At 42.9% G+C, this 16,362-nt stretch overlaps 1 protein-coding gene across 1 annotated transcript in view; it reads right to left on the reverse strand.

The window, feature by feature from the left end:
• Window positions 1-11,234: 11,234 nt before the first annotated feature.
• The window catches only part of SAXO2 (stabilizer of axonemal microtubules 2), a 63,754-nt gene continuing 58,626 nt past the window's right edge, over window positions 11,235-16,362 (reverse strand). Inside the window, exon 4 of the mRNA XM_030190425.1 lies at window positions 11,235-12,643. Within this exon, the coding sequence (XP_030046285.1) occupies window positions 11,652-12,643 (992 nt within the window). The 3' untranslated portion in view covers window positions 11,235-11,651. The remainder of the gene's footprint in view (window positions 12,644-16,362) is intronic.

The following is a 16,362-nucleotide window of genomic DNA, read 5'->3' on the forward strand; positions in this document are numbered from 1 at the left end:
AAGGCTCGTGTTTTGGCGTTGTCCATGAGGTGGCAGCTGTTGCGCAGATAAGTCCCCTATTAATAACTATTCGGTAGCATTATGTGGACAGGACCACTGAAAATATCTTCTGACCACTTTGGTACAATTTGTAGAGTGCTGGGGTGGAGTGAGTGCATTTTGTCCAGCTAGTTGGATAGCGATGTTATTTAACCACAATCCGTATGGCTAAGCAGTTTAAGTTAGGACAGAAAACCACAATGTACAGCAACTGTATATACAGTGGCTGCAGTGAGCACTGTCCACGTAGTCAGTGCCACTGCCTATATAAATAGTGGCTCTGAATATGTGGAAATTATTTAAACACGGGGGTCCTTTTACTAAGCTGCGGTAAGCACTAGTGTGTGCTTACCACAACTTGAAAGGGCTTAACACAGGACATACACTGAGGAATCCTGCAGTAATTTTGCACTCTGCAAATGCACACCACACACTACAAAAATTCTCATTTTTTTTTCAAGGAGGAGGTGTCTCTGAGGTAGACAGTGGGCATTTCTGTACTAATCAGCATGGCTACGTTAACGTGCACATGAGCCTTATCGCCTACAAAACTGGCAGCAAGGACTTGCACACTAGTCTTTTTTGATGGCTATGCACTAATGGCAACATTAATGCCAGAGATTGGAAATCGGCCATTTTCCAGCTGTAGGAAGAAATGGCCTAGTGAGCGGGAAAGACCCGTAATAAGGGTGCACTAAGGCCACTTTTCCTCTACCTTTGTAAAAGGAGCCCTGTGACTGACAGGGATCCTTTTACTAAGGTGTGCTGAAAAGTGACCTGCGCTGGTCTTGATGCGTGTATTGGACGGGCGCAGGTCCATTTTTCAGTGCCGCTGCAAAAAAGGCCTTTTTTTAAGCCGAAATGGATGTGCAGCAAAATGAAAATTGGCGCGCGTTCATTTTGGGCCCAAGACCTTACCGCCACCCATTCACTTAGCAGTAAGGTCTCATGCGTTAACCTGGCAGTAATCGTCAGCGCACGTACAATGGTGATTACTGCCAGGTTAGCGCCCCGCAACGGAAAATAAAATATATTTTTCGGCGCATGTTCTGGACGTGCGTAAAAAATGAAATTACCGCCCGGGCCATGCGGTAGCCGGGCGGTAGTTCTGAATTGGCATATGTTGGGTGCGTGTAGGTGCCTACACGGCTTAGTAAAAGGGCCCCTAATGTTTTAAACAAATGCTCACCACAGTGTTTAAATATTGAGCCATTTGATGTTAGGCTTTACCTTTTATGATGATCCCAAAATTTTCTGATATGTAGAAATAGCTTGATTGAGACTGAACTCTGAGCTACTGTATCACACGCACAGATTGATATTAATCAGTTAGATCAGACTTTGCCTGGGCTGAAGTTTTTATGTGGATGTTCTGAAGATAAACACCTACACCGTATTAGGCTGCATAAGACTGACTATCACAGACCAGGAACTTTTTTAATCAATTGCAGATCTTTATTGTTTAAAAAGATGTTTTTAAATTAAAAGAGTTTGTAAATTGTATATATTTATTATCAATTTTAAGTGCAATATGTTGTTTTGTACAGTGTGTAATGCAGATTTTGGGGCATATGTTTTCTTACTTCCAACTTTATTACAATGTTTTCTTGGTATTTAAAGTAAAATTATTAGAACTGTGTCAGTACTCACTTATGCATGTGTTTAATTTGTTGTTTTTGCAACTGATTTGACATTCCTGTGTAGCTTCTTGTACTATTAATATGCAGTAATCTTAGATGTTTAATTTTTATTTTTTGGAAAACTGGCTTCACTATTTATGTAATAAACTACCACTTACTTATTCAGCTGCATCATTATATAGACTTTTATTTTGTATGGCTAAAATTAAATAAAGAGTTGGCAAATATGGGCCTGAAATTCTACAAAAAAAAATGAGAATCAAAATTTAAGAATCTAGGCTTCCTAATTTGTTCACCAAGGGGTCAATTTTCAAAGAGTTTATGCACTTAACTTTAAGACTTAGGTGGCAATTCTATACATTGGTGCCATAATGTAGGCAATAGCAGAAGAGAGGTTAAAAGTACCCACTACAATAGAAATGCAAAAAAGATGAAGGAAGTGAAGAATCCTTTATTGTTGGACCCAACACATGCCGTGTTTTGGAGTCAAGTGCCTGCATCAGGAGTCAATGAGATAATTCTATGCTCTTAAGATTATACCAGATAATAATCTCGCAGTTTATATGGCTAGTGAACTGAGGCTTTTCCAAAGTATATCATGACACATTCTTGTTTTTTGATGATCTACTATGAATAAACCTCAGCTCACTGGCCATATATGCTGCAAGATTATTTATCTGGTGTAAATTTAAGAGTACAGATTTAACTCATCGACCCCTGACACAGGCGTTTGATGTCGGGTCTACCAATAAAGGTATCTTGACTATCCTATGCTTGATGGCTCTTGGTGCTTTTTTGCATTTGTGCCATAAATTAGGTGCCACAAAAAAGCCACATTTAACACCAAATCTGTAATGGCATTTAGGCGCACCTAAACTGTTATAGAATTCAGGCATAAGGCAGCATTGGCACACCAAAGTATAGGTGTGGCTAGTTATGACAACTCAATGGTGGGTGGAGGTGGGCATGCTAAGTGCGTAATCCATGCATAACTTATTCTGTAAGTTGCATGCATTGCTAGGTGAAACACCAACGACACACCCATGCCCCTCCCATGTTAATGCCCCTCCTTGCAGTTGTGCGCTTAAGGGCCCTTTTGCTAAAGGGTTGGCATGAGGCAACTGGCTTGCTGTGTGCCAATCTGTAACAACAGCTGGGCTACTACAGGAGCCCAGTGGTACTTCCCACCCCCAGCATGCGCCATTTCCGGCACAACAAAAAAAATTAATATTTTTGTAGCACCGGTGCTTGCGAGCTGCCTGGTTACCTCCAGGTTAGCGTGGGAGCCCTTACTGCCACCTCAATGGATGGCAGTAAGTGCTCACTCCAAAAACAGCCGCAGAGTAAGTGGTTCACTTACCACACAGCCGATTCTTTTCCAGAAAAAAAGACAGCCTTTTACCCACTGCGGTAAAAGGGGGCTTCAGTGCACATCAAAAACACATTCTGAAGCTAGCGCAGGCCCCTTTTTACCGCAGCTTAGTAAAAGGTCCCCTAGATATGGGCATTTACATCAATCCCAGGGCTGGTGAAAGTGTACTTTAAAATCAAGACATGTTTTCAGCAGTTACACTAGTATTCTGTAAAACAAAATTAGGTGCTTACTTTTCTTTATAAAATAGGCTTAATATGGGCACCTTAAATATTATTTCCAGTACATGCCCTGAAATAAAATAACCCTCCACATGTTAAAACCAGATTAGCAAGTACATTATTTCCAGCCTTGGAATTGAATTTTCCTAATCAGACTACAAAAGTAAGAACTGCTCCTAAACTACAATAATATCTGGCAATGTGACATTGTGTAAAAGCGAACACAGCAAGATTTTCTTAACCAGTACAAAAATCAGTAAAGGAACAGTGGAAAGTAGTACATAAGTACATAAGTAGTGCCATACTGGGAAAGACCAAAGGTCCATCTAGCCCAGCATCCTGTCACCGACAGTGGCCAATCCAGGTCAAGGGCACCTGGCACGCTCCCCAAACGTAAAAACATTCCAGACAAGTTATACCTAAAAATGCGGAATTTTTCCAAGTCCATTTAATAGCGGTCTATGGACTTGTCCTTTAGGAATCTATCTAACCCCTTTTTAAACTCCGTCAAGCTAACCGCCCGTACCACGTTCTCCGGCAACGAATTCCAGAGTCTAATTACACGTTGGGTGAAGAAAAATTTTCTCCGATTCGTTTTAAATTTACCACACTGTAGCTTCAACTCATGCCCTCTAGTCCTAGTATTTTTGGATAGCGTGAACAGTCGCTTCACATCCACCCGATCCATTCCACTCATTATTTTATACACTTCTATCATATCTCCCCTCAGCCGTCTCTTCTCCAAGCTGAAAAGCCCTAGTCTTCTCAGCCTCTCTTCATAGGAAAGTCGTCCCATCCCCACTATCATTTTCGTCGCCCTTCGCTGTACCTTTTCCAATTCTACTATATCTTTTTTGAGATACGGAGACCAGTACTGAACACAATACTCCAGGTGCGGTCGCACCATGGAGCGATACAACGGCATTATAACAATGTCTTCAGCACAATAAAATAATGCTACCCAGTGATGAAAGAAACATTTTATTAACAATTTATTTGGAATACACAATGATTTCTATGTATAGATTTATATGTATAAATTCAAGTATATGGGTCCAATATTCAACTGAAGGTGATCAGCATTTGCTGACTACCACCAGCATCATACCTGTAAATTCAATGTCGGGCCACATCCGGGCTCCAGCATTGAATTTCCAGGTTTACGGAGTTGGCGAAAACATAGTTGGTTAAATGTGATATTTGGCACTTAACCTGCTATGAAGAAGCACATAAAGATAGGAATGCATTTATGCAACTCCAGAAGAATATAAGAACATAAGAGTAGCCATACTGAGTCAGACCAATGGTCAATCTAGCCCAGTATCCTGTTTCCATCAGTGGCCAAGCCAGGTCACAAGTACCTGGCAGAAACCCAAATGGTGGCAACATTCCATGCTACCAATCTCAGGGCAAGCAGTTGCTTCCCTGTGTCTGTCTCAATAGCAGACTATGGACTTTTTCTCCAGGAACTTGTCCAAACCTTTTTTAAGGTTTAAGACTCCACCCTCAGAACACCCTGAAAATAGCCAGTTTGAGCTTGGGTAACTCGGCATTTTTAGCAGCACTGTTTGGTTAAGAGCCACTGAAAATGCCCGGTTATTCCTGGACAGAGGATTAAACAGCCAGGAGTTTCTCCTGGCCATTTAAATTGTTTTGAACATTGGGTCCAATACCTCTCTTTTTGAAAGATAATCATACTTACAAGTCATAATAAGTATAATGATATTACAGAAGGATAAATCTTACAAAATAGATTTTCAAAACAGTCAGAATGTCGATAGACTGAGCTTCAAAAGCAAAGCTGCAAATTTTGTGATGACAACTCCACAATGGCAAAGCATTTTCATTTTCATATTTAAAGGAAATCATTTAAAAGGTTTCAACAAACATTGTTATTCTGCTATTTGCAGAGAAGGATTTCATATCATAAGTTACTTTAGGGCAGAGAGGGGGCCCTTCAAACCACTGTAAAGAACAGTTGAATTACAAGATTAATGTGCATTATTTTGAGTTCAGTTTTCTGTTTGATTATGGATTCAACACTTCTCATTAGAATGCCTGTGCACAAAACCAGCTGATAGAGTTTCATGATTCTCTAAACAGAGTATATAGTAATTACCAATTCATCAAATATAGCTAAATATTAGACTGAAATAAGCTTTTCCACACAATATTAATTCATCAAGGGGTCTCAATTCTGCAAATTTCTTGAGCTTCAAAATATATATTTTCAGATCAATTTATCACACATTTGCTTCATCCAAGTGGAGATTTACTACTGTACCTAACTGTCTGCACACCTTTTAGTAATTATCTAACGGCATAATTAAAAACAGCAACAATTCTCCATTCATTAATCATTGTATAATCATCAGAAAAGATTTGACATTCACAGTTCTGTTTTCCAAATTGATCAAAGCTAATTTTCTGAAGGAGTTGGAAAAGTTTTCATAGGTGTGTGCATATAATATTATTTTCACTAGATATACAACACTGCTAATATATGGTCTATTTCAATGAAGAACCTGAAGAAAACCTAAATATTCAGAGAATAAGTTTTATACTGCTTGCACAGCAGGGAAGCTGAGGTTGGGGGGGGGGGGGAGGTTACGATTCCTTGGGTCTGGGTTCCAAGGAGGGCCTGGTGCCGGGCATAGAAAAGCCGCTTTTTTCAGTGACAGTCGTGCTTAGTCAGATCCAGCATCCCTTCCAACACCTCCCCCCCCCCCCCCCCCACCCATCCTCTACTTGCTTCGTTGGCTACAAAAATAATAGGGAAAAACTGTCACTCTTCAATAAGAAATTTGAAAAAAACAAAGAGAGTAGCAAAACTGAACAGTGGTGAGAAACATAAAGTTATATAAGCAAAAAAAAAAAAAACCCAACAACAAAACTTAGGAAAAACCAAGTATGGAAGCATCATAGAGCAAATCAAATTGGCTATGTGATCTCCTATAGCACAAAGCTATTCCAGATCTGCAGCACTTCATACATGTTAATCACTTGCCTCCTATGCTGGAGAGAACCTTTTAATTCTACTTTTATTTAATTTCTAATTTTTAAATGTTTTTTAATGAGAATTTTCAGTAAAATAAAAAAAAACAGCAACCCCAGTACTTAACTGACAACACAAAGGAACAGCACTGAGGAAAAGACAAAAGTTCCTGATGTCCACTACGAGGAGAGAATGGCGTTTCGGTTCTACAGAACCTGCTTTTGGGGTGATTTTGAATAGGTCGCTGAACAAACTTCAAGCCGCAATACTTAAGCAGCAGCTGGCAAAAGCATCTTTTTGCCAGTTGCCGATCAAGTATTGTGTCGGGAGCTTTGTCTTTTCCTCAGTGCTGTTCCTTTGTGTTGTCAGTTAAGTACTGGGGTTGCTGTTTTTTTTTTATTTTACTGAAAATTCTCATTAAAAAACATTTAAAAATTAGAAATTAAATAAAAGTAGAATTAAAAGGTTCTATCCAGCATGGGAGGCAAGTGATTAAAATGTATGAAGTGCTACAGATCTGGAATAACTTTGTGCTATAGAAGATCACATAGCCTATTTGATTTGCTCTATGATACTTCTACAATACTTCCTATCTGGTTTTTCCTTATTAAGTTGTGTTGGGCTTCTTTGCTTATATAACTTAATGTTTCTCACCACTGTTGTTCAGTTTTGCTGTTTCTCACCACTGCTGTTCAGTTTTGCTACTCCTTCAGAGTAATTGGCTGACAGGCAGCAATGATCAAGCGAGACTGCTCTGCCTTCCACGGGTCCTTCTTCCTGTCACGTCTCACCTATGCGGAAACAGGAAGTTACTTTACAGGAAGGGGGACACGGCTAAGGAGCCATGGCCAGCACAGCAGTCTCTCTCGATTGCTGCTGCCTGCCAGCCAACAACTTTACTTTTGACTGAAGGTGCGGTGGTGGTGGGGTCCTTAAGATTGTTTGTCCCGGGCGCTGCTGCAGAGCTGCAAAGTTTGCCGCCATTTTTTTTAATGCAGACTTTTAATCATTTCTCAACGTGAATATAACAGCATACTTTCACTTGGATAATTGCATACGGAAAAAGTATCCACAGACAACTGTATCTCCTTTTGGAGGCGGAGGTATTTTATCAGACCAAATCACATAAACTTTTGAAAATACAAAAGTGCTCTACCTCTGCCTCTGAAAACACCTCCACTAATTGGCAGATTAAGGGACATGAGCTGTTTCACAATTGTAAATTTCCAATAACTTTTTTTCTGCTTTCTTCAGAGAGGGGAAAAGTGATTAGTTAATAGGCCCTAAGGGGTGCAAATGATAAAGATGGGTGTGCATCTCAGGCAGACTGGATAGGCCATATGATCTTTATCTGCCTTCATTTTTCTCTGTTTCTATTTGACCAATTATTGTTTTGCTCAGAGTTCACTATTTCAGAAAGGTTTTTTTTACATCAATGCAGAACTGAAGAAACTTTTGACATTACAATTACACAGTATCATACATTTCTTAGGCTTTCAAAAGGATATTTTTATCTGTTGCATTCAGAAGGGCTAAGCTATCTACAAGGGACTACATATACCGATTTTTGATCTTTCCTGTCAGTCCCACCTCATTTTCACTTGACACCATGCTTAGGTGACTACGGACGGAGCTCTTTCGCAAAGCTGCGGTAGAGCTACCGTGGTGTTGTTGTGGGCCAAATTGGGATACTGCCGGGCTACCACAGCAGCCCCGCAGTAGTTCCCAACCCCAGCACACGCCATTTTGTATTTTTGTAGCATCGGGGCTTACCTGGCAGTAAATCATGTAGCGGTTACTGCCAGGTTAGCGCAGAAGCCTTACTGTCACCTAAATAAGTGGCGGTAAGGGCTCTCCCCAGAAATGGCCACATGACAAGTGGTTCACTTACTGCATGCCTATTTCCTTTTAAAAAAAAAACACCTCGCCTTTTACCTGCTGCAGTAAAAGGGGGCCTTAGCATGCAGCAAAAACATGCTGCTGCTACTGCAGGCAGGGTTGCCAGGTGGAAAATTTTTTTCCCACCCAATCCAGCCTAAAACAGCCCAAACCCGCCCAAACTCAAACCCCGCCCCTGACACCCCCACCCCTGCGTCATCACCCCCGCCCCCGTCGTCATCAACCCCGCCCCCGCCGTCATCGGCCCCGCCTCCCCTGTCACTGGCCCCGCCTCCCCCGTCATCGGCCCCGCCCAGAACGTCACTAACCCCACCCAAAACGTCACTAACCCCGCCCCCCGCGGCCGAAAAAACCGCCCGAAAACCGCGGAAAAGAAAAAAAAGAAGCCCAAAAAAAACGCGACCCACCGCGGGCAAAAAAAAACCGCCCACCTGGCAACACTGACTGCAGGGCCCCTTTTACCACAGCTTTGTAAAAGGGGCTCATAGAGAGCACTCACTAGCCTTGAAAGACGGGCTTTTCTGTCCCACAGCACCACTCTGTGGTCAGCGGGAGTCAATGCAGAATGGACAGCATTCTCCCTTTCCAGGCTCCAGCCTCTTGCTTCATCTGCAGCACAAACTTTGCTGATCCACTGGCCAGCTCTGTCATAGCTTAACATGGTATGGCTGGAACCGTAACTCAGCTATCTTAATTAGATTATGGGCAAAGTGGTTCTGGAACTTTGATTGTTAACATGCCCACTTGTAATCTCCAGGTAATCAGATGGGTTGATTGTTTAAATATGCAGCTACTACATTAAGGGATTGTCACTTTTACCACAATTCAGCGAGTTTTCATTACTGCAACTGGTGATCAGGCATGCTCTTCTGGGTTGGAATACCCAAATTAGAGAAGGTGAGAGGGGTAATCTCATGGTTAAAGATCACAATTATTTTGCTAATTTCTAATTTCAGTCCACCAATGCAGAACTTTTTTAAATTATTATTATTACTACTACTACTACTACTACAATAAATATTTCTAGAGCACTGCTAGACATAAGCAGCACTTTACACACAGAGAGTCTCTGCTTTATAGAGTTCGAGATCTAATTGAAATGCACAAGACAAACAATTTTCTGGCAGTCACTTAAATGACTGTAAAGAATATTGAATGTGAAAGTGTCACAGACATGGGGTTTTGGATTTAAAAGCAATCTGAACGAGGTGGGTCTTTCAGTGGACTTGAACACAGCCAGAGCTGGAGCATTTTTTTATAGATGCGCTAACAGGTGTCCTGAGCACATGTGAAAATCACTCGCTAAAAGTAGCACAGGCCACTTTTTAGCACATCTTTGTAAAAGGACCCCTTAGAATCCTAAATTTAGGCGCTCAGCTGTTTTTTTCGAATATCAGGCCCATTATTCCCATAGCATTATCACAGAACATAATGCTTTATAATACAAATCATATTGTTTCAAGGTTTTCTCTGAAGCACTTATATGACGTTTAACCAGACAGAAGTACTGGCTCTCTTAGGGTCACACACACACTTGTCGTGATTAGATTGAGGTTCAGACTGAGTTTATTTTACAGCTCTTTGCTCCCTTAAACTAATTTGCCAATACCAAGCTAAGATTATTTGGAAAATGCACATTTCATAAATCGGGTGAACCCTTGGAGGGGCATAGTCGAAAGGGGCGCCCAAGTTTTCCTGAGGACGTCTTCGCAGGACGTCCAGGTGAAGGGGCTGGGAAACCCATATTATCGAAACAAGATGGGTGTCCATCTTTCGTTTCGATAATACGGTCGGGGACGCCCAAATCGCAAAATTTAGGTCAACCTTAGAGATGGTCATCCTTAGAGATGGTCGTCCCCTATTTTCAGCGATAATGGAAACCGAGGACGCCCATATCAGAAATGACCAAATGCAAGACATTTGGTCGTGGGAGGAGCCAGCAGTCATAGTGCACTGGTCCCCCTGACGTGCCAAGACACTAACTGGGCACCCTAGGGGGCACTGTAGTGGACTTCATAAATTGCTCCCAGGTGCATAGCTCCCTTACCTTGTGTGCTGAGCCCCCCAAACCACCCCCAAAACCCACTACTGTACACCACTACCATAGCCCTAAGGGGTGAAGGGGACACCTACATGTGGGTACAGTGGGTTTCTGGTGGGTTTTGAAGAGCTCACATTTACCACCACAAGTGTAATAGGTAGGGGGGATGGGCCTGGGTCCGCCTGCCTGAAGTGCACTGCTCCCACTAAAACTGCTCCAGGGACCTGCATGCTGCTGTGATGGAGCTGGGTATGACATTTGAGGCTGGCAAAAAATATTTTTAAAAAGCATTTTTTGAGGGTGGGAAGGGCTTAGTGACCACTGGGGGAATAAGGGGAGGTCATCCCCGATTCCCTCCGGTGGTCATCTGGTCAGTTTGGACAGCTTTTTGAGGCTTGGGCGTAACAAAAAAAGGACCAATTAAAGTCGCCCCAGTGCTCGTAAGGGACGCCCTTTTTTTTTTTTTCATTATCGGTCGAGGACACCTATGTGTTAGACACGCCCCAGTCCCACCTTCGCTGCACTTCTGACACGCCCCCGTGAACTCTGGTCGTCCCCGTGACGGAAAGCAGTTGAGGATGCCCAAAATCGGCTTTCAATTATGCCAATTTGGATGACCCTGGGAGAAGGACGCCCATCTCCTGATTTGTGTCGAAAGATGGGCGCCCTTCTCTTTCGAAAATAAGCCTGATAGTGTACACTTTGAATCACGAAGCCACATTCCTCTATTACACAGAAACACAGATCATGACGTTTCGGAGGGGCTGAGCTTTGATTTCTTATAGCTTTACTCAATTATATAAATTGTAGATTACATCCTACCTATGGGCCCACTTTTATGGACTGCTTTAGGATCTTCAACTGTGTTCTCTTCAGTTACGGTCTTATTGATTTTAACCCAGATACGCTTAGCCTTGTCTGTCTTGACTAGACTAAGTGCCATGAAGCAGGGACTGTGTTATGTACTCTTGTAGCATTGAATAAATGTTTGGTAGTAGTAATTGTAGTAGTAGTAGTAGTAGTTTCATAGTAGTAGTAGTTAAGTAGTAGTTAAGGATCCATTTAGGGGTGCCCAATTTATTCTTTCAATTTATTGAAATTTTTTTTTATTTTGTTATTATTCTGTGCTGTTTTCTTGTGACTACAGTTACAATTATTTGAATACTGCTTTGCAATGATGTGCACAATTAGTAGTCATGCTTTTAAAACAGCTACAATTTACAGTTTTTTCAAATATGTTTTCAGCATGTAGACCAATGGAAAAAGAGAAATCTTTCTCTTTTTGCTATTCAAAATGTACACATGACCTGGTTAGATTTTATATCTAAATTGCATACTTTATTTGACTTAACTGCATAATTTGGGGGATTATAGAATGTAAATTCAGAATTTGTACTCTTCAGCCTTCTTTAGATGAGGCCTTTGGGCAAGCTATTAATTTGCTTTATGACATGACAGCTACTTCTTTTGGGAGAGGATTCCCATTAGGCACAGAAAATATATCATTTTGTGGAGTTACTTCACGGAAGTGTTTGTGCCCATGCTCATCTGTTCTTTCAAATTCAAATCCAGGAGGAGATGGATAGCTTGCAGGGCAGATATCTGGTTTCTTGGGTGTGTATTCTGCACGATACATTGTTCCACTTTCAAAAGGAACCGATGTGTGAAGAGGCATCACTGGAGGTTTACAGCTCTGTGTTAGAGTTATCTCATGTGGTACATAGTGAGACTGGAATGTTGTTAATCCACTAAATTTTCCATCTGGTTTGGGCATTTGCTCATCCCTCTTAATAATTCCTGTCCGACTGCTGTCCCAAGCTCTAAAATCTTCCTTCATGGTGGTGCTTGATTGGAAAGGAGCATTGCATTTTTTTCTTTGAGAAACAGGTTTAAAGGGGCCAACTGGAGAAAGACGTTTTTGAATATAATCTATATGAGTTGTGGTATCCATGTCCATTGGAGTAGAAGGTGCAACATAATCAGGAAACTTATGGAACTGAGGCAAGGAGACAGACCATGGCTGAAAACTATCATGGAACTCACTAGTACCGTCAAAGCGAGCATCACTCCCAATTTTACCTTGCTCTGGCTTACAGCTTTTGGTAAGCTCTCCAAGGAGACCCTTAAAATTGAGACGATGGGTTGTAATATCTTCTAAAGGTTGACTGCTTGGCTTATATTCTTCCTTTGGTTTCACAAACCTTGGCTGTGGGACATGAGGAACATAGGATATGCGATGGCTTGTGGCTCCATTAAAAGGGATCACACATGGTTTGATAGCGTTTGAAGGTTTACAGCTTATTGTGGGCACCAACCCCCTGTCAATGAACTCATCTTGAAATGTAGTTGAATACATAACCTTTCCTGTAGGAGGTTGGTAGGTTTGACCTTGCTTAATAGGCTCCCTTCTTTCGCTGTCCCATTGTCTATAGTCATCTTTAAGAAAAATACATTTAAGAAGTAAATTATTGGACAAAGAAATGATTCAGCATCAAGATACAAAGACTTTTGTAGATTATGCTTCCTTTATTTTTCCTATAATTTCTATTTATTCCAATCTCCTTTTAGGTATATCTGACTACATTTGTGTAGTCCAGTAGTGAAGATTCTGTTGGAGTCAAAATATTATAATCAATGGGGTTGATTCACCTCCACTAGTTTTGGCCTCTAGGAGATGCATAGCAGCCAAATATTATGTTTTCTCTAATATAAAAGGACTAGTAAAAAAGGCCCGTTTCTGACACAAATGAAACGGGCGCTAGCAAGGTTTTCCTCGGAGTGTGTATGTTTGGGAGAGTGTATGTGAGAGTGACTGTGTGAGAGACAGAGTGAAAGTGTGAGTGTGTGTGTGTGAGAGAGAGAGTGAGTCTGGGTGTGAGTGTGTTTGTGAGAGTGTGTGTGTGTGAGAATGAGAGTGTGTGCAAGTGTGTATGTGAGACACAGTGTGAGAGAGTGTGTGTGTGTGTGTGTGTGTGCGAGAGAGAGAGTGTGTGTGAGACACAGATTCTCTGTGAGAGTGAGTGTATGAGACTAAGCGAGTGTGTGAGTGACTGTGTGGCACATAGAGAGTGAATGTGATACATTGTGAGACAGAGTGTGTGAGAGTGAGAGTCAGAAAGACATTGTATATGAGAGAGAGAGTGTGAGCCTTGCCCTCCCAATCCATGCCCACCTGTCCCCTGCCCCCTCCATTCATCCTTTTCCAGCAATTCCCCTCTCTCCCTGAGCCCTGCCCTCCCAATCCATGCCCATCCATGCTCCTCTGTCACCTGCCCCCTCCATTCATCCCTATACAGCAATTCCCCTCTCTCTCTGAGCCCTGCCCTGCAATCCATATCCATCCATGCCCATCTGTCCCCTCCATTCATCCCTATCCAGCAATTCCCCTCTCTCCCTGAGCCCTGCCCTCCCAATCCATGCCCATCCATGCTCCTGTCACCTGCCCCCTCCATTCATCCCTATCCAGCAATTCCCCTCTCTCCCTGAGGCCTGTCCTGCAATCCATATCCATCCATGCCCATCTGTCCCCTCCATTCATCCCTATCCAGCAATTCCCCTCTCTCCCTGAGCCCTGCCCTCCCAATCCATGCCCATCCATGCTCCTCTGTTTTCTGCCCCCTCCATTCATCCATTTCCAGCAATTCCCCTCTCTCCCTGAGCCCTGCCATCTCAATCCATGCCCATCCATGCTTCTCTGTCCCCTGCCCCCTCCATTGATCCTTTTCCAGCAATTCCCCTCTCTCCCTTCCATGATCCCCCCTCGCATCCATGCTCTTCTGTCTCCCATGTCCCAGCCTGTCCCGCCCTCTTCTTCCCCCCCCCCTTCGCATCCTTGCTGTCGTTTCTCCTCTGCCCTCCCGCTCCCATTGTTCAACTGCCCACCCTCTTCTCTCCCCCCAACATCCCTTTTTTTTTTTTTTAAATTTACCTCCGTGGCGGCGGTTCCGGCAGCGCAGCATTAGGGAAGGAGGCAGCGCTCCCGACGTCTAGCCTTCCCTTCGCTGTGTTCCGCCTTCTGACGTCATCCTTGACGTCAGAAGAAGGTAGAACACAGCGAAGGGAAGGCTAGAGACGTCGGGAGCGCCGCCTCCTTCCCTGACGCTGCGCTTTGTTTGTTTTTTTTTTCCGCCCTCGACGTCATGACGTTTGCCCTCGACGTCATGACGTTTGACGCGAGGGCGGGGCAGAGACGGCTGGCAGCCTGGCTGGCTTCACACCACGAATCCACGAACCCTTCAAGTAATGTTTGAGTGACTTCAGAACGTTGTCTTCAGAACGTTCACGGTGCGTTTTATTATATTAGATATATTTGGCCACCAGTCCCTCGGGGTTGATTCAATCAATGGTACCCAAACAGAGGTACCAGGAGAATCCACAGTAAGCTAGTATTCTGCAAAGGGCACTCTGTGCAGAATGGCTTTTACAGAATACTGGCTTGGCACGCATTCTGCGCTAGCTTTGGCCATGACCATTATGCCCGTCAAAGGCTGGTGTAAATAGTTGTGCCCAACTGATGGCATTTAGGCCCACAAATACAGGTATTCTATAACATCACGCCTAATTTCTGGGAATGCCTCTGATGCCCTGTACCCGTCCCATGGCCACATCTCCTTTGGAGTTGCCAGAAATGAAATTTAGGCATGCATGTTATAGAATCAGGCATAGGGCAGATCTGCATGTAACTCCTAATTACTGCCAATTAAATGCTTGTTAATGACAACTGATTGTTAGCACCTAATTAGATAATGAATTTACATGCAAATCTGATCTGTGCTCACAAATGCACACCCAACTTTGGCGACCTATACAGAATCTGGAAATATATTTTCAAACTCTCAAAAAATTATTCACATGGAAATAAAGATACTCAGAGCTCCCCTATTTTTTATCTATTTATTTTTTTTTAGTTTGGCAGATTTCTTCCTGCTCCTTTCGCCTTCCAGCTCAACTGGAACCAAAGATGGCATCCAACAACAAAAGCTTTCATTTGCCCCATTTGGGGATTCACCCCCTCTTTAATATCTACAACCTTAGGGGCCCTTTTACTAAAGGGCTGCTACACGGCAACCTGGAACTACTGCTGGCCTAACACGGCCGCCGGCGATAGTTCCATCTCGAGCATGTACCATTTTCGGTGCTACGGAAAATAATTTCATATTTTCTACCACGGTACTAACCGGTTTCCACCGGGTTACCACAGGAGCTCTTACCACAACCTCAATGGGTGGCGATAAGTGCTCTCTCCCCATGGTCATGCGGTAAGAATAATCTTACCATATGCCCATGTCTTTTTTAGAGGTTTTTTACCCGCTGCGGTACAAAGGGCCCTGATCCATGGCAAAATCGGCCCCTGCTGCTACCACAGGGCACATTTTACTGAAGCTTGGTAAAAGAACCCCTTAGCCCTGTAATTGCAGGAGTTGACCTCAGCCAAGGGCCACATACAAGGATCGTTGGTGATGACTGGGACTGCCCTTGGGGAAATGAACATTACCTCTGCAGCATACCTAGTTCCAGTCAACCTGGGAAGCATGTAGTGATGAAGCCCTTGTGTGTGATAAATGAAGTACAAATGGCCCTAAACTTGCCTATGTGGTAGAGGGTTGTGAGATTGTGATGCCATGAAAATGAAAAGGCTGAGGACTAGATAGTTTATATAAGGGAAAGGTGTTTGACCAGTGTCCTCTGAAAGCTGCTTCCCTCCCCCCTCCTTCATTCTATAACAACTCAGTTAAATTTATGTGCCTACTGTGTACAGTGTCTAGAAAAAAATGGGCTCCCCAAAATTTTCTAAATAAGCCAAAAACGTCTTACTGCAACAGAAACTTCTGCCTGAAATTCCTAACATTTCAGAGTACTTTACTTTTCAACAGGATGGAGCTCCAGTACATCAAGCTTGCAAAACAGTTGAGCTCTTAATTAATGAAACCCCAGAAATCATTGAGCCAAAGCTTAGTGCACTGAAGACTTCATGGATGTGTCAGGGTTGAAGGAGGACACTTTGAACACAAATTATGAATTAACAAAGGAAACCCCCCATTATACTAATGTATTTTCAGAGGTTTACCAAACCACGCTAGCAATTCCTGTGTGGCAATGCAGACGAAGCACATTCAAAGTGAATGGGCTTTGTTGGCATTGCCGTGCCAGGAATC

The sequence above is a fragment of the Microcaecilia unicolor genome, chromosome 1 (assembly GCF_901765095.1).
Source record: "Microcaecilia unicolor chromosome 1, aMicUni1.1, whole genome shotgun sequence".
NCBI classification, from domain to species: Eukaryota; Metazoa; Chordata; class Amphibia; order Gymnophiona; family Siphonopidae; genus Microcaecilia; species Microcaecilia unicolor.